The sequence below is a fragment of the Cervus canadensis genome, chromosome 1, assembly GCF_019320065.1.
Source record: "Cervus canadensis isolate Bull #8, Minnesota chromosome 1, ASM1932006v1, whole genome shotgun sequence".
NCBI classification, from domain to species: domain Eukaryota; kingdom Metazoa; phylum Chordata; class Mammalia; order Artiodactyla; family Cervidae; genus Cervus; species Cervus canadensis.
The window spans coordinates 25,325,877-25,344,306 of NC_057386.1; the positions used below are offsets into that span (position 1 = coordinate 25,325,877).

The 18,430-nt window shown below is 39.8% G+C and overlaps 2 protein-coding genes across 12 annotated transcripts in view; one reads left to right on the forward strand and one right to left on the reverse strand.

Moving 5' to 3' along the window:
• Positions 1-7,257, reverse strand: part of MBTD1 (mbt domain containing 1) — a 67,772-nt gene extending 60,515 nt beyond the window's left edge. For 3 of the 10 annotated variants that reach the window (XM_043472110.1, XM_043472103.1, XM_043472039.1), the window contains exons 1-3: positions 6,696-6,963; positions 6,011-6,074; positions 895-933 (exon numbers count right to left, since the gene is read on the reverse strand). The gene's annotated coding sequence lies outside the window, so the exon portion shown is untranslated. The other 7 variants (XM_043472067.1, XM_043472047.1, XM_043472057.1 and 4 more) reach the window with 7 other exon arrangements.
• Positions 7,258-7,335: 78 nt separating this feature from the next.
• Positions 7,336-18,430, forward strand: part of UTP18 (UTP18 small subunit processome component) — a 66,369-nt gene continuing 55,274 nt past the window's right edge. The window contains exons 1-4 of one of the 2 annotated variants that reach the window (XM_043472133.1): positions 7,336-7,725; positions 10,451-10,563; positions 13,397-13,495; positions 16,112-16,179. In XM_043472133.1, coding sequence (XP_043328068.1) covers positions 7,360-7,725; positions 10,451-10,563; positions 13,397-13,495; positions 16,112-16,179 — 646 coding nt within the window. In that variant the 5' untranslated portion in view covers positions 7,336-7,359. The remainder of the gene's footprint in view (positions 7,726-10,450; positions 10,564-13,396; positions 13,496-16,111; positions 16,180-18,430) is intronic. The other variant, XM_043472142.1, reaches the window with a different exon arrangement.

Below are 18,430 nucleotides of genomic sequence, written 5' to 3' on the forward strand. Positions count from 1 at the left end.
AAGGTGATGGGGAAACCTTGCCTAATATTAGGGCATATATGGTAACTGCTCATCCAGCACAGAGGATGTCAAAAGAAGGTATCTGAAACTCATACACCACGTAATGCAAGTTTACTATTTAGAATTATGGCAATAGATACTAAATAAAAAATAAAAGAATTAAAAATAACTGTCTCATGAAAGCTGAACTGGGAAAAGATTGCTGCAAGGGATCTTTCAATTTATAAAACTAAAAGTAAATTTTTATTAACTACCTCAAAAATTTAGTAAACTGGTAAAAATAGAGAGACTGATGATATCTGGCATTGGCAAATTTATGTATGAGAGAAAAAGCACTCGTATATATTCACATAGAAAGGCAAATGTATGCCATCTTTTTGTAAAGTAATTTGTATTACTTATGAGTATGTCTGTTGACCAGGGAATTCCACTTTAAGGAACCCATCCTTCAGAAACACTCATAGGACATAAGAATCCATGTGGAAGGCTATTTCTTATAGTAATAATGTAATAGCAAAAAAATGAAGGCAATCTAACCATTAGTAGGTGGATGATTAACAACAGGTAAAATACTGATTGAAAAAAAATAAATTGCCAAATATGAGTATATGACTCATTTCTTTATTAAAAGAAATAATGTGTGCTGGTATACACAGAGACTGATATATATATATGTTTATGTATATATTTAGAAAGGTTCTGGAAGGAATAGCTAAACTACTAACAGGGTGAGAATGGGATAGGAAGGTAATTTTAACTTTTCCATATTTTTCATTCTTTTTTAAATAGCAAACATGTAACACTTCTATAATGAAAAATAAAACAAAAAAGAGGTTTTTATAGTGATGAAATACAGGAAGAAGTCACAAATTGTAGTAGAATTTCATTTCCTACCGTGATGGTCTCCCTGAAGAAACTTCCTCCTTATACAATCTACAAAGGAATTAAAAGATATAACCATTAACTTATTCATATAATCACCCACAGGTTCCAATAAAAGTGTAAACCTCTCCAGGAGAAATTTTACAGAAAATATTTGAGACTCTAAATGCAAGCACATATAAATAATAGTATAGGGCTTCCCCGGTGGCTCAGTGGTAAAGAATCCACCTGCCAATACAGGAGATGCAGGTTTGATCTCTGGGTCGAGAAGATCCCCTGGAGAAGGAAATGGCAACCAACTCCAGTATTCTTGCCTAGCAAATCCCATGGACAGAGGACCCTGATGGGCTACACTCCATGAAGTCACAATAGAGTAAGACACAACTTAGCAACTAAATAACAACAAATTAATAATATAATTTCAGTATGAATAAACTAACCAAAAGTTAAACCCATTCTCTATTATCCATACCAATAGGGTACAGTGGCCCATATAATTGTCAGTTTTATATTTAATCATTGAATGTAAGTTTTCCAGAATCATAAGTTTGAAAGTTGTATGTGTAAATTGATGAAGTTCAAAATAAGAATTAACATATACCCTATAATGATGCAGAGAAGCTATGGAGCTACTCAGTTCTTGCTGTTCTCTTCCTCATTCCCCTGTCAAAATACAATTTACTGGGCTAAACCAGAAGTGCCTTCATGCTTCTTAAGCTTATTATTAGGACAAAAATAAATGGTAAAGATTTGGGATTGTTGGGCTTTTGTTTCCCACAAGTTCAATGTGAGAGAACATATCTATCCCAATGATATAATCATTAAAACTGAAAGCAATAATATCTTGAATACCCCACCCAGAGAAACTGAAAAGTACCCAGAGAAGGATAGGACAATATTCTATGTAACAATATTCTAAAATGTAAAGCTACAGTGAGCAAAAGGAAGTTATCTTTGATATACAAAAATACAAATTTCTATCTCTTTGGGTTCAAGTTCTGGTACTTTATTACTTAGGACTTTGGATGTAACAATTATTTGGGTCTCAATTTCCCTCTCTTCGAAATAAGGAAAACACCACTTACCACACAGGAAGATGTCTGAAAAAAAAATAATTTGTATGAATGGGCCTTCAGTTCTTCCGAAGACAGTTATGAATCCTTAAGTATGAACCTTTTGAAAAGCTAATTAAAAATAAAATAACCTCATCAAAATTAAGTCTGAAATGCACTAACCTAGATGGTCTTTAAGATCATTCATTATTAGGTATCAATTCCATCCAAATAACAGAATTCATACTAAGGCTAGGCTAAAGTGTAAATGTACTTTAAATAATCAAACAAGAGCTTTTATTAATCTTAATGTAACAAAAATAGGTTAAATAGGTTATTCATCATCATGTTAATTTGATATACCTAAAAATATTGATGTAAAATGATGACATTCTCTTGGTGTTTATCTTTCAAAAATATATTTGGAGCTGGTTGCTCAAAATATGTACAACCACTAACAATAATAACCATATGGTATTGATAATGGAACAGTTGAAACACACTCAAGTGAGTTATTTCTCTGATACACAAAAAATCTGAAACTAATTAAAGTTTTGAAGTCTAATAGTAAAGCGAATAAATGGTATTATCTAATATGTACTGAACACTATACACAAAAATCATGCTGAGTACCAGAAATGCAAAGAAGTGTTAAACTTCATAGGCATGTCCTAACACTAGACTATAAACTATGGCCAAATAGTTAGTAGGACAAGAAATTACTAAATTAATGAGTATTGTATACAACTAGTTCTATAAGTATGAATTAGATAATACAGTGAAAAGGGAAAAAAGAAAAGGCATTCTGGAAAGATATCTTAACATTTTATAGTTTATAGCACCTCACATTTTATTATATAGTGGTCATCACATCTGACGGGAGGCTTATAGAAACCTTGGGAAGGTAGGACTGATATCTGGCCCTTATGTAGATGAGGAAAATGAAGCTTGACAGATCACAAGTGAGGAGGTGGCAGAGCAAGAGCCGGGCCAGTCTGACAACTTTGTCCACAGCTCATTTTCACTATGTTACATTTTAAGTTATCAATCCTAACATCAGAACTAGAAAGCACCTCAGAAATTTTCTCGTACAGTGTTTCTCTAACCGGTCTGATAAAAACTTTCCTGAAGCGTGCATTTCTAGGCTCCACTGCAGACCTACTGAATGTTAACCTGTGAGAGAGAGGTTTATATTTTCACAAGATTTCCAACAAGTGATTCTGGTGATGAGCTTGGAAAACACTGTCCTCTATCTGTACGTCCAATGTGGCAGACATATAGCTATTTAAATTTACACTTGATTAAATCAGGTTGGAAACTGGGTTCCTTGGTCCCACTAGTTACCTTTTTAAGAGCTCAAGAGAGACCTGTGGCTAGTGGCCAGCATACAGCTGGCACAGATAGAGGACAGTTTCATCACTGCAGAAAGTTCTATTGGATAATGTTAATTCTAGACCAACCCTTCTACTCTAAGGATGAGAAAACTGAGGCACAGAATCTTGTCCGGCAAGGGCTATGAAGTTATTTAGAGGCAGAACTGAAATGCTAATCTAGTTTGCCAGTGCCCCTCATGCTCTATCACTTCATCCCCTCAAATTCAGGGTTTATTCAAACGGGAATTATTTTCTTTCCACCCTCCCTTGTGGGTGGCAGTAAAGAAAGAAATTCTAAATTTGTGGGAAGAAAACTTCTAAAAAAAAAAAAAAGTATTTAAAATTCATGATTAAATCAAACTATTTTGTAATTTTTATACAAAATTAAAAGTAGCCTTGGACAGGTAAGAATATCCTAGTGTTAGGAGTCATATCTTAGTCTAACTGTTGTTAAGTCCTCCCTCTTCTACCATCCTGATGTTTTTCTCTCTTTTGAATCTGAAATTAAATCATACATTTTAACTGGCTTAACATTATAAATGTGAAAAAGTTAAATCTTCTTTAGCAAACATTCCATTTTAAAGATGAAAAATTGAGAAACAAAGGAGCAACCAAAAAACAGTGACCTCTAATTTTAGGATGTGGTCACTCAAACCACTGAGAATGCTTGGCTTTTAGTAATCTAGTAGTTTATTATTTACAAAACTAGTATGCTGTTTTCACTTCTAAGCTATAGTTTTACCTTCCTTTGACTACTATGTTACATTTAAAACAATTTAAATTGTTTTAATTTCCAATGTAACTGAGGGTTTGAAGCCTCTGAACACCTATGGTTTATACACTAATTAAATCAACATATAATCAGTCATAAATATATAGAGTAGTATCTTCTTTAAAAATAAAACCAGTCGTTCCTGTCTAGCATGTTTACCATGCAAATATCTCCAAAGTCAGTCAATGAAAGTCATGACAATTCATGTTTAAAGTGAATAGGAACTTGGGAACTCCACATTAATGGAAATTTTCAAGACAGAATTATACAGCTCCATTAACTTTTATCACTTATCTAGTATTCACTCCCTTGTTAACTTTTAGTGACTAAATTTAGTGAAAATATGTGTCAAAGTGTGTATAAAAAATTGTGTATAAAATTAAAAAGTTGGACTGTTAAAAAACTGTCCTAAACATAAGATACTTATGAACAGATCTTTATTCAAGACAGTTTTTGCCATAATTTGCAAAGCACCCAGAAGCCCAGAGTATGGTGTTCTATATAAATAGAAGTTACTTGTTATTCAGAGAAAGAGGTGGTACAAAAAAAGACAGCTATTTTCTTTCTAACCACTCATTGGTGTTGAGGTAAACAAAAAAAATACAGTGTAAGCACATTAAAATACTTGGAGAGCAACAGTCTCCAAATTGTAAGAAAGGGAGAGAAAAAAATTTCTGTGCTCTAATATTTTAAAGAGGGGGCTGGGAGTTTAAAGGGAAATTTATTCTCTGGCTTTTATACTAGATTCATTGGTGGTGGTGTTCAGTTGCTAAGTCATGTGTCTGACTCTTTTGGGACCCCATGGGCTGTAGCCCCCCAGGCTCCTCTGTCCATGGTATTTCCCAAACAAGAATACTGCAATGGGTTGCCATTTCCATTTTTAGGGATCTTCCCCACACAGGGATTGAACTTACATCTCCTGCACTGGCAGGCAGATTCTTTACCACGGAGCCACCAGAGACGCCCACCAGATTCATAACTTTTACATTTTATCTGTTATGTCTTGACTACCACTTCACCACATTAGGAAGAGGAAAATGTGTGCCCCCAAGGTTCTTGTGCCAATAAAACAACTTTTGGAAGCAGCACAGCTCATCAAATGAAGGAGAATATTAGAAAAATGCTAAGTGACTGTAGTAGAACTGAACTATCTCAACCACTGTGTGATTACTGGTGCATACCAATGTAAGGAGCATGAAAAATATTGCAAACGCTATGCAAAGATTATAAAGTATTGCAAAAGTTTCAAATCTCATTAAAAATTGGGGGAAAAAAACACTAGAGAAAGTATTGTGAAGGAGGGGCCCTGAGAAGGAAGCCCGGCTTGAAAGAAAAACATAGTCCCAAAGGCGGGGGCAGGAGTGCCGTTCTTCTGATTATCCATCTACCAAGAGCTGCTTCTTACAGGCTTTGGTACTATCTCCAAGAGGCGATTTTAGGCATCCTTAGGAAACGTCACTTAGACATAGAGAAATGTGCTTTGGGATCCTGAAATTTCTAACTTTAAAAAAAAAAGAAAAAGCACCAATGAGAGAAAACAGCCATGAAATCCCTAGATCCTATTTTTCCAAGCTTCCTGCAGAAAAACAGCATCCATTCTCAGACATGTAAGCCAGCACATCTTAACTGACCTAGCCAAGTTTTCAGCCAGCCCTATCTATCTCATAAGCCCTCCTTCCCCCACTTCCTGGCCGTTCTTTCCTGACACACAAAATATAGGCCAATGAGCAGTGGGGTGGGTGAGGAGGATGTGAGAGAAAATTTGAGAAGTAAAAGGGGAATCCACTTAACAAAGACATGAATGAGGCTGAAGAGTCTAATAAGGATAAGCAAACAACAATCATAACAACTGAACAGAAAGGGCTTTCCTGGGCAGCAGCGAGCGAGCGCTCAGTGTTTGGAGGGGTTTAGGCAGAGGCCAGGCTACCTACCACTTGTCAGGGAGGCTGCACAGGGGACGGCGGCTTTGGGTGACCTCTAATGTCTCTTCCGACTCTGAAATGTTAGGATTCTTATTTCACAAAAGAGAATACAACGGTCATAAAAGCCCACCAACTTAGAACCCTTTTAAAAGGCGACTACTTCCCAAACACCACTCCCACCTCCCCCTCCCACACGTGCCCACTCCGCCCCTTTTCAATTTTTCCACCTCCACGTGCGAAACGCCTCGCGGCGCCTGCCCCACAGCCTTGAGGCGCCTTCCCACGCAAAGCACCCAAAGTCTGCCCCGCGGGAGACGTGAGGACTCCTCTCCCCGACCCTGGGCGGCCAAAAAAGGAAGTCTCAAATCCAGTCTTTCTCCCCCAGCCAGAGCTAAGGGGGGTGGGGTGGGGTGGAATGAAGAGAAGAACTTTCTTCTAAAATTTGTTTTCCAGATAGTGAAGGGGATAGAGAGAACCCTGAAGAGTCCAGGGCTGAAGGGAGTGGGGGGAGGGGACAACCCCCAATCGTTTAACGGCCGGCAGGGGGAGGGGGGCTCCGGAGGTGGAGGGGGCGTGGGATAAGAGAAGCAGGCCTGGGAGCGGGGTCAGGGGGCTGCACGGGTTCCTGGGGTCAGGGAGCTGCGGGCGTCCCCCCCACCTGGCACACAAAGCAGCTGCCGCGCTCGGCTCTCACCAGATCCTTTGTGTTTTCCATCAGGGCCTCATGGGTAGGGGCTGTCCGTGCTCCCCGGGCCCGCGGCGCCCCCTCCCGAGCTGGGGGCAGGCGCCTCTCCCCGGGACTACGGCGACTACAGGGGAGCCCCGGCTGGGCCCAGACTGGTGGCGGCTACGGCAACCCCCGGATTTCCCCCCTTTAACTCGGGTGGCCCCAGGATATCAACAACATTAGCATAGTCCTCCCTCCCCAACGCGCCTGCGCCGTGACCCGCGCCCCGATTGGCCCGCTTCCCTACATACCCTCCTCTCTGTCTTCCAGCGTGGGACCCTCTGCAGGCTCCGTACTCCAAGGGTCGTACCAAGACGAAGGGGTGGAAAAGGCGATTGGGGCTCGTGTAAGTCGAGTGGTTAAAAAGGCAGGAGAAAGAGTAAAAGTTTCAGCCTGTCATCTCTGTCTTTCTTTCTATTCTTTCAATCAGTTACAGCTGCGAAGTTATGTTGGAAAAAAATTTCCACTCCAGTCACGCCGCTTCCCCCTCCACCCGGAAGATTGGTCCTCCCGGAGGAACTCCCACACGGGGAGGGGCTCGTGAGGGGAGTGGGCGTTACACAAGAGCACAGTGTTGGTCACGTGCTCAAAGGCGGTGCAACCTTCTTCCGGCCACCTGCGGCCTCAGCTCATGCGCAGTGACGTTCCACGTGAGCGCCTGCGTTTCCTCTCAAACCCAAAGATGCCGCCAGAAAGAAGGCGCCGAGTGAGACAGGACCGTAAGACCCAAGCGAGGCCAGACGGGAGAGCCGGAGCGCGATGGGGCGGGCCGCCCCGAAAAGCTGCCCCCTCATGCCAGCGAAAGTCGCTGGCCTGGCCGCGCGCGGCGGCCGCTGCAATCTCAGTTGCCTCGGAGGAGGAGAAACGGCTCCGACTGCGGAACCGTCTCACGCTAGAGGAGGACAAGCCGGCAGTAGAGCGGTGCCTGGAGGAGCTGGTCTTCGGCGACGTGGAGGACGACGAGGACGCGCTACTGCGGCGTCTGCGGGGCCCGCGGGTGAGGGACGCCGCCTCGCGCGGCTTGGGCCCGGGGTGGGCTGCGAGCCCCCGGGGGCGGAGCCTGGGCGCAGGGGAGTGGAGCCTGCGGTGCCTGGAAGCGCTCAGGTGGTAGGGAGCCGGGAACACGGGCGCCTTGGGGTGCCAGCCTTAAAGTCCTGGGAGGGCGGAGACCGCGCCTTTCTTCGCCCGCTTGAGTGCCGCTGCGCAAGGTATCCAGTAGGCGCTCAATACATACTCGTTTGCGTGCGCGCGCTTACAGTCGCTTCAGTCCTGTCCGACTCTGCAACACTGTGGATTGTAGCCCACTAGGCTCCTCTGTCCATGGGATTCTCCAGGCAAGATTATTGGAGTGGATTGTCATGCCTTCTCCCGGGGATCTTCCTGATCCAGGGATCGAACTCGCGTCTCTTAAGTCTCCTGCATTGGCAGGCGGGTTCTTTACTACTAGAGCCACCTGGGAAGCCCGCATACTCGTTTAGACTGTTTTAATCGTGAGCATCTTTCGTGGCTCGTCCCCACTATCTTCTCCCCGTTAGTCGTTGCATCACCTGCCTCAGTATTATGCAGTGATTCAGGAGTTCCGCGTTGTTTGCGAAATCAGAATTCCTGGGCACAGGACTGGTAGTCTGTTTGTGGAATTAGAATTCCTGCGCACAGGCCTGGGAGTCTGTCTCATGTTTTAACAATCATACCAAGTGATTGACTGGCCAACTTTTGTATTAAATATTTGTGAGCCAATTTGGCGGCAGATTCTCTTCCTGGCGGTGAAAACCCTGCATGATTCAGTTCGGTTCAGTCGCTCAGTCGTGTCAGACTCTACGACCCCATGAACCGCAGCACGCCAGACCTCCCTGTCCACCACCAGCTGCCGGAGTGTACCCAAACCCATGTCCACTGAGTCGGTGATGTCATCCAACCATCTCATTCTCTGCCGTCCCCTTCTCCTGCCGTCAATCTGTCCCAACATCAGGGTCTTTTCCAATGAGTCATCTCTTCACATCAGGTAGCCAGAGTACTGGAGCTTCACCTTCAACATCAGTCCTTCCAATGAACACCCAGGACTGATCTCCTTTAGGATGGACTGGTTGGATCTCTTTGCAGTCCAAGGGACTCTCAAGAGTCTTCTCCAACACCACAGTTCAAAAGCATTGATTCTTTGGCCCTCAGCTTTCTTTATAGTCCCAACTCTGACATCCACACATGACTACTGGAAAAACCATAACCTTAACTAGACGGACTTTTGTTGACCAAGTAATGTTCTGCTTTTAAATATGCTGCCTAGGTTGGTCATAACTTTCCTTCCAAGGAGTAAGCGTCTTTTAATTTCATGGCTGCAGTCACCATCTGCAGTGATTTTGGAGCCCCCCCAAAATGAAGTCAGCCACTGTTGCCACTGTTTCCCCATCTATTTGCCATGAAGTGATGGGACCAAATGCCATGATCTTAGTTTTCTGAATGTTGAGCTTTTAGCCAACTTTTTCACTTTCCTCTTTCACTTTCATCAAGAGGCTCTTTAGTTCTTCACTTTCTGCCATAAGGGTGGTGTCATCTGCAAATCTGAGGTTATTGATATTTCTCCCAGCAATCTTGATTCCAGCTTGTGCTTCCTTTAGCCCAGCATTTCTCATGATGTACTCTGCATATAAGTTAAAAAAGCAGGATTGATTGATTATATTTTTTTTGCACGCCTTTTAAAAAAGAATCCTTTATCTGGCTTATCTTCCAAGATAGGAAGTCCTAGGCAATTTCTAGGCACTGGAAGAGAAACAGCAATGGACAAAAACTGGCAAACATCCCTGCCTTTTTGGAGTCAGATACTAGTGGCAGAGGCAGAAGATAAAACTCAACTATGTCAGTGAAATGCTGAAGAAAAGAAAAGACATTCAAGAAAGGAAGATTAAATTTGTGTAGAGGGAGCCTATAAAATAATACATAGGGTAGTGAAGCAAAGCCTTCCTGAATTATTCAGTTTCATAAAGGAACACAGACCTAGCAAGTATCAGTTGATTGTCAGAACCTCCTTTGGGTGCTTACAGGAGAGGTTGCAGAATCTAGCTGGGAGATAGAGAAATACTACTGGGAAAATGCTGAACTATGTGATAGTTTCCCAATCAGGAAAAGAAACTGTGAAGTGGGATTTGTTGGGCTTTGAAGGATCATAGGCTAGTAATAGAGCAGGTATAAATCATTTGAATATTCCTATCATGTGGTTTTGGGAAAGTTCAAGCTCACTGCAGGGGCAATTCTGTGGTCTAGATTTAGATTTGATTGTGTAGTAAGTTTTTTAGGTAGGTAGGGGATCAAGAACAGTTAAGAAAAATAGAGAACTGTGTCTAAGAATATGAAATATGGTTTAGTCATGACATTCAATCATGTTATTTTATCTTTGGTGTCAGTCTGCCTCTGATCCTGTGATCTGTGTAGTTCTGTGATTTTCCCTGCTCTTCTATCTAGCTTACCTTTTACTCTTGTCTTTTTTGGTTTTCTCAGCAAGTTGACTTTTTCTCCTAGACTGTTCTATCTTACCTTACCTGTCCAGTGGGTGGTGCATTTCTCTAATCTGGTTTTCTGTTCTGCCTTAAGTATTTGCTGTGGTAGCATTCTCTCCCATAATTTGATCAGAGGGCCATAGAAACAAAGCATTCTACAAACAATGTAACTACAAAGGCTGCCACTGTGAGATATGAAAGATTCAGTGCTTGTGGGTATTTTGTCTTCTCTAGGTTCAAGTACAGGAAGACTCAGATGACTCAGAAGTGGAGAAGGAAGCAAAAGATAATTTTCCACCTCAAAAGAAACCAGTTTGGCTGGATGAAGAAGATGAAGATGAGGAGATGTAGGTTGCCTGATTTTTTTCTGGAATCCCTCTGGATGCTTCAAAAGTTGTTTTTCAGGTTTTAAGAAAGTTCTCTTTCTGAATATGTGATTATGTGAAGATTTTAAAAGTACTGGAAAGTATATGGCGAAGATCATTCAGAATCCCATCACTGAGGGAGAGCCACTGTTACCATGTTGGCATGCATCTCTCCTCTCTTCTGTGCTCTATAGAAAAGCTAGGAGAGCACAGTGTTTGGGGGTCAGACCTGAGTTTGCTTCCCAGTTTGGCCAGTTCCTAACTGACTACAGGCCAGTTTGGAACATATCTTTTCTGCTTTGTAAAATGGAGATAGTAACTATATCAGAAGGCTCTTGAGATTAAATAGTGTGTGTAGAGCTCTTAACACATGCCTGAAATGGAGAAAAGACTAAGAAAAATTAGCCACCATGCACAATATGTACTTTAATTGATGAGAATGTATTGTATTGCAAGCATGTCTCCCCAGTTTAAAAAAACCTTTATAAACACTTTAAAATGGATACATTATCCATTATATGATTTAACCATAATTTACATGGGCTTCCCTGGTGGTGCTAGTGGTAAAGAACTCGCCTGCCAATGCAAGAGATGTAAGAGACACGGGTTTGATCCCTGGGTTGGAAAGATCTCCTGGAGAAGGGCATAGCAACCCACTCCAGTATTCTTGCTTAGAGAATTCCATGGGCAGAAGAGCCTGGCGGGCGCCAACTCCATAGGGTTGCAAAGAGTTGGACACGACTGAAACAACACAGCAAGCACGCACGCATAGGGAGGATGTACTGTATTACAAGCATTTCTCCCTAATTAAAAAAAAAAAACTTTATAAACACTTTAAAATGGATATATTATAATCTATTATATGATTTAACCATAATTACATAGCTGTTGTTGGGTAAGTTATTTTTTTAATTAAATTGATGTTGAGATGGGCATGTTTATGCATAAACCTTTTTCTTTTAAAATTATTTAAGGAAGATTCTTTTTTCTTTTAAATTAGAAAATGAATTTATGAACTCTAAGGCCAGAAGTTGAAGCCACAGACAGATAAATATGCAACATCACTGGGGCCAAGGAGCTTCTTTATTGAACCCTGCCACCACGTGTTATTAGAACTGGATGCCAGATATTCCATTGTTGCCCCCTTGAAGGAGTGCAGTGATGATGGAGTTGGGGGTGAGGATGAGGATGCAGTGAGGAAAGAGGGTAGGTTTGAAAAGGAAGCAGAGGATGTGGCTCCAGTCTTTCAGAGGTAGAATCATCAAAGAGTAGGCATTTGTAAGGTTGTTGACAATTACTACCAGGCTGACTCTGAATTTCTACCAGTTTACTTTTCAATTGAAAAGTATCTGTTTTACTCCTTTTTAAAAGCCGTAATTTCTCTGTTTTCAGACCTTGTCAGTTTAATGGGTGGGAAATACCTACTTAATTTTTGTTGAGAAATTCAGTTTTTGTTAGTCATTGGTATTTCTTAAAAGTAGTCTCTCTCATGTCTTTGCTTGTTTGTCTACTAAACACTTTGATTTTGTGTACTTTTCAAGTAAAAGTTGTATGTGTTTAAAGTGGACAACATAATTGGCGATACATAGTGAAGTTATTACTGCAGTCATGTGAATTAATTGCATTTCCACCTCTTCAAAGAGTTACCATTTTTATCTGTAGTGAGAGCACTTGAAGTCTCCTCACTTTGCAAATTGCAGTGTGTGATACTAACTGTAGTCATGCTTTGCATTAGCTCTCTATCCTACATAACTGCAGCTTTGTACTCTTTGACCAACATCTCCCTGTTTTGTCTACCTTCTCACCCCTGGTAATCATCATTCCACTCTTTGCTTCTGTCTGTTCTACTCTTCACAGTCCACACATAAGTGAGATCATGCAGTATTTTTCTTCCATGTCTGTTTTGTTTCACTTAGTGTTCATCCATCTTGTTGCATATGGCAGGATGAGACTGTTTATTAATGATTTTAGTATATTAGTTCCTTACATAATTGAGAATTTCATACCTTTTAATGTCAGATTTATCACACATTATCTTCTAGCTTTAAAAACTATATAATTTTATTTATTTATTTTTGACTGTGCCGTGTCTTTGATGTTGCTTGGGCTTTTCTCTAGTTGTGGAGAGTGAGGACTATTCTCTAGTGCAGTGTGCGGACTTCTCATTGTGGTGGCTTCTCTAGGGCATGTGGGCTTCTGTAGCTGTGGCTCATGGTCTCAGTAGTTGCAGTTCCCAGGCTCTAGAGCTCAGGCTCAATAGTTGTGGTGCCCCACAGCATGTGGGATCTTCCCAGATCAGGGATCCAACCTGAGTCTCCTGCAGGTAGATTGCTTACCAGTGAGCCACCAGAGAACCTCATCTTTTTGCTTTTTGTTTACTTTTAAGTTTGTTTTAATATTGTTTGGCACAGAATATTCAAGTATATATGTAGTGAAATCTTTTTTTTTTCTTTTTGTTGATTTTAATAGTAAAAAGTTCTGTATCAGAGAGAAAAATATTTACCTATATTTTTCCTTCATAGTATTTTAAGGTTTGGATTTTTTGTATTTAACTCTGATTTACCTGGAATTAATTTTGGTGAATGGCTGTAAGCTGTGTCTAGAGAAGTCATGAATTTGAAATAGCTCACCAGAGGGTGAATTAGGTGACATGAAATATTAGAGATCTCCTTTTAGGAAGAATGAAGAATGTTTATTTGAGATGTTCCACATCTTATAAATCTTGGCCTGTGTTTGCTCCAAATACTAACGGCAACAACTGTTAATGTTAATTCTTTAAATTATCTAAAGCATGCTGTTCTACTTTTTTTTGTAGGGTTGACATGATGAACAATCGTTTTCGGAAAGATATGATGAAAAATGCCAATGAAAATCAACTTTCGAAAGATGAGCTTCAAAAGAGACTTAAAGAAGAGTAAGTATATTTTATTTTGACTTGTTCAACCTTTGGCTGTAACAGCTTCTTGGGTAGTCAGATTTCTATTTTGAATCATAAAAGAATTGTCCTTGGAAAATGATTACACTCTATTATGAGGCAACGTAGAGAGAACACAAGTACAAAAACCTTGGAGTCCCACTGTCCAGTGTGCTCAGTGGTGCTGTTCACTTGCTGGTTGGTATGTGGTAAGTCATCTCTTTCCCACAACTTCTGGCTCTTTCAGTTGAACAGAACTGGGAAATACATATTTTAAAATAATGATTTTATACTGAAACATTTTATTAATTCAAACTTGTGTACCTTTAAAAGTATTTTAAGGTATTTTTATTTTTTTGTACTGACATGTTTTTATATTCCTGGAGATTTATTACATTATCACTATATTTTGACAGATTTATTGCAGTATAATTTACATATATTGAAATTCACCCTTTTAAAGTATCATTCTGTAAATTTTGTTTAGCAGGTACAGTCATGTAAACCCATGATGATTAATATATGGAATCAAGAAAGAGAACATTGCTTTCACTCAGAAAGTTCTTTTATACCCCGTGATAGTCAGCATTCTCTCTTCATCTTCTAACTCCGTTGGCCCCTGACAAGCATTGATCCATTTTTTGTCTTTATAGATTTGCTTTTTCCAGAATGTCATATAAATACAATAATACAGTATGTAGCTTTTTCAATCTGTTAAACCCATTTAGTGAATTTGTTATGTCAGATATTTTCCAGCTTGAGAAGATCTTTTCAACCAGACCTTTTGTTTTGTTATGATTAGTTGCTATTTTTCCTTTTATTGTGTTCATACATCCTTTAAATACTTGAATATATTTGTATTAGCTGTTTTATTTTATTTTTTATTAATTTTTATTGAAGTATAGTTGCTCTACAATGTTGTGGTTCTGCTGTATAGCAAAGTGAATCAGCTATATATATACGTCTATCCCCTCTTTTTTGGATTGCCTTCCCATTTAGGTACCACAGAGCATTGAGTAGACTGTCCTGTGCTATGCATTAGGTTCTCATTAGTTATCTATTTTGTACATAGTGTATATATGTCAGTCCCAATCCCCCAGTTCATCCTGCCCCCCTGCCCCCATCCATACCATACTCTTGTTCTCTATATCTGTGTCTCTGTCTGCTTTGCTGATAAGTTCATCTGTATCATTTTTCTAGATTCCACATATAAGCAATATGACATGGTATTTGTTTTTCTCTTTCCAACACACTTCACTTTGTGACAGTCTCTAGACTCATCCACATTCCTGCAAATGGCACAGTTTCATTTCTTTTTATGTGTATTAGTTACTTTCAAGTCCTTGAGTGCTAATTCTGTCAGGTCTTTATTTCTGTTTCTGTTGACTGCTTTTTTTTCTGGTTATGGTTCATATTTTTCTGCTTCTTTGTAAATCTAATAATTTTGATTGCATTCTGGGCAGTGTGGATGTTGTTCAGTGCCTGGATTTTGTTTTTAATGTGTGTTTAACTTTGTCCTGGCAGGCAGTTAAATGACATGGAAATCACTTTGATCCTTTCAAGACTTGTTTTTAGAGATTTCTTCTATTAGAGTAGCGTTTATTCTAGGCTGGTTTAGCCCTATTAAGATGTGACCTTCCTGGGATCTCTGCTGAATGCCCTGAGTGTTCCATAAGGACCCTTCCTCTGACCAGTTGAACTCAAATGTCTGAACTTTGGTTCTGTGCAACTTAGATCCCTCTAGTAGTTCCTTGCTTGACCTCATGGAATTTTATTCTATGAGTGTGTAGCTTAGTATTCAGAAGTGTCTGTGGGTCCCCTGTGCAAATTTCTGGAGCTCTTTCTCTTCCTCTTGTATAGTTGATTGCCCCTCCAATTCCTGTTGTCTCAGCTTCTTTCAAGTCTGATCTTTTCCCCCTTGTCTCTGTGTCAGGGTCTTATAAAAATGCCTTGAGGGGGAAATCCCAGTAATGGTATGACTCCCCTTGTTATTTCTCTTCTCTTAGGGATCATAGTCCTATGTTGCCTTTTGTCCAACTTTTGAAAATAGTTTCATACATTTTGTCCAGTGGGCTTAGTTTGGTGGACTTGTCTGTGATTCTGTTTTAAACGATTAGAATGATTTTTGCAGCCTTCTACATACCAGAATATAACTAGCATGCTTCTCCTGGAGCTTATTTTCCCAGGGCGAAGTGCTCCCATTTTAGTCAAAGGATATACAATGAAGTTTTATTTATTTTACCAATCTGATCATTTTCTTTTAGACGTGTTCTAGTATTCTATTGTGTACTCTGTGTACGATACCATTGATTTATAACCACAAAGAGACTTCTATTTCTTTACTTAATCACCAAATCTGGTGTGTTTATATGTGCAAATAAGGCAACAGCAAATTTAATTAGTAGCAACAAATATGTATCAGGTATCCTGTATCCAGGACTAGTTTAGATGGTTATCAATTTAGGCAGGTTGGAAATATCCTGTGTGACTAGCCCTTCTGTCCTTCAAGATAAGAACTTCTTTGGAAGAGATTCTATTTGTGTTCTGACCTATATGCTTTGAATGTACCAAAGTATAAATACAGTGGTCCCTGTAAAATTTTATGTTTTTGCTTAGATTTCAGCATGCTATGGGGGGAGTACCTGCCTGGGCAGAGGCCAATAAGTGGAAAACACCTTCAGATGGTGAGTGTTGACACCTCTGTTTAAATTGGTAAATAGATTCCTATTCTTGTTCTGTTTTTATTTGAGGTTTCTCATGAGACTCATTAAATGTTTGAAATGTCTTTTTTTTTTTTTTTTAAATACCTGGTTTTGAAGTCTACCATTTCTCTGAGGGAAACTATTTTACAATAATCTAAGACTCAATAGCATATTCTTTACTTGTAAAGGCAATAATGGATGAATTTTATTATGTTTTTCCTCAACAGAACTATGTTACATTATGGCATAGGATTAAGTAAAAAAAATAAGTAGTAGTGTTATTTCTTGATTCAGAGCCCCTTCCAAAGACATGAGCAACTGATCTAGCTGTCCACTAGGAGATGGAATGTTTTGCTAAGGAGCACCTGTCAGGTCAGGCCTAGATGATTACACACTTTCTAAAAACCTATTTTTCAACTCCGGATTTTAAGTTTAACTTGTACCAAACCTGTTTTCTACTGTTAAGATCTTTGAGTTTAGATGTTATGGTTTGGCCAAGACCTGATAGGAGTTTTTGGAGTTAAAAATTTTAGACTTGGAACTGACCTTTGAAATCCTTGAGGGATTCTGCAGTATATCCTTTCATTGTAATACAGAAGCTCCTTTTTTAGCATCTTTGATAGCTGATGAATTTCTATTTGATTATTGTCATCACCTCTCCCTCGCTTCTCCCAGCCCATGTCAGTCCTGGTATTCAAGTATAGGGAGCCCTTACAAGGAACCAGTTTTATGCAGTTCTTATAGAAAACTCAATCAGTTAATAAGTAGAAACTTACCTTCAGGTTTCCAACTAGATACGTTTAGAGGTTGAGGGACTCTTAGTGATGGAACCTGGCTTTATCCACTGCAAGAAGCATTTCCACAACAGCTGCTAGATGATAACTTAGCCTCTGCTTAAATATTTCAAATAATGTGCTCTTTATTTGGCTGTTTCTTACTCTTTTCCTCTTTAAGAACTAATTGTTGTAATTTTTTACTATTTTGAAATTTAATCTTCCTACTGTCTAGTCCTACGTTTTGAAGAGATATGATCTTACCTCTCTTGCATATGAAACTGTTCTGTTATTTGAGAAATATTTTTCCAAGGTTTGTTTTTTTTTTTTTTGGTATGTTAATCATCTTGTCATCACTTTTTTTTTACATGACATAATTACAAACTTTGGTCACCAGTTTATCTTCCTGGATGGAATATAATTTTATTATCCATTTTAGAATACTGCATTCATAGAATGCTCTATTTTAGATCCATGTAATTATAGATAAGGTTTTACGCTAGCACTGAAGCAGAAACTCTCCCAGATCCCAGTGGCTTAATCAGGTAGAATTTTTTTCTCTGTGTGTACAATTAGGGTGGTGAGGTCATGTTCTACTTCAGGGGCCCAAATTCTTAGAGATTCTGCCATCTTCATTCTGGGTCTTCCAAAGTTGCCAAAGCTATTGACGACTACCAATTGACTTATAGGAGAAGTGAGAGAAGGTCACCAAGGGAGGTTAATAAAACCTGTCCTGGAAGTGGTACATGATACTTTCACCCACATTTTTTTTTTGCCAGAACTCAGTCACGAGGCCACACTTAACTGCATGGAATACCAGGAAATAGAGTTTGTCTTTGTGTCAAGGAGAAAAGGGAAATGAATTAGGTCAACAGTTAGCCAGTCTGTTACTATCTGGGATATTGAAATGTAATACCTTTATTGTACAGATGACAGGAGTAAGGTTCAAAAAGACAGAAGTGATTTGTCCAAAGTACACTTATTGGCGGAGTGGTAACTATAATAACCTGGCTTTACAGTTTTAATCTCACAGTTACTTGAAAAAATTAATTAGTTAATTTTTGGCTGTGCTAGGTCTTCATTGCTGCATGTGGGCTTTTCTCTAGTTGCAGTGAGGGGGGCTAGTCTTCATTGCGGTGTGCAGACCCTAGAGTGTGTGGGCTTCAGTAGTTGCAGTGTGGGCTCAGTAGTTCATCACATGGGTTTAGTTGCTCCCTGGCATGTGGGGTCTTCCCAGACCAAGGATAGAACTCATGTCCCTTGAGATTCTTAACCACTTAACTCTGTCCCCTTCAGGCAGATTCTTAACTACTAGACCACCAGAGAAGTCCCACCATTTGTTATTTTATCTATAAATACTAGATTATTGTTTTTTTAAGGTTATTGTTTGTTTTTTTTCTGAATTACTTTTTTGGCGCTGCTGCGGCTGCTAAGTAGCTTCAGTCGTGTCCAACTCTGTG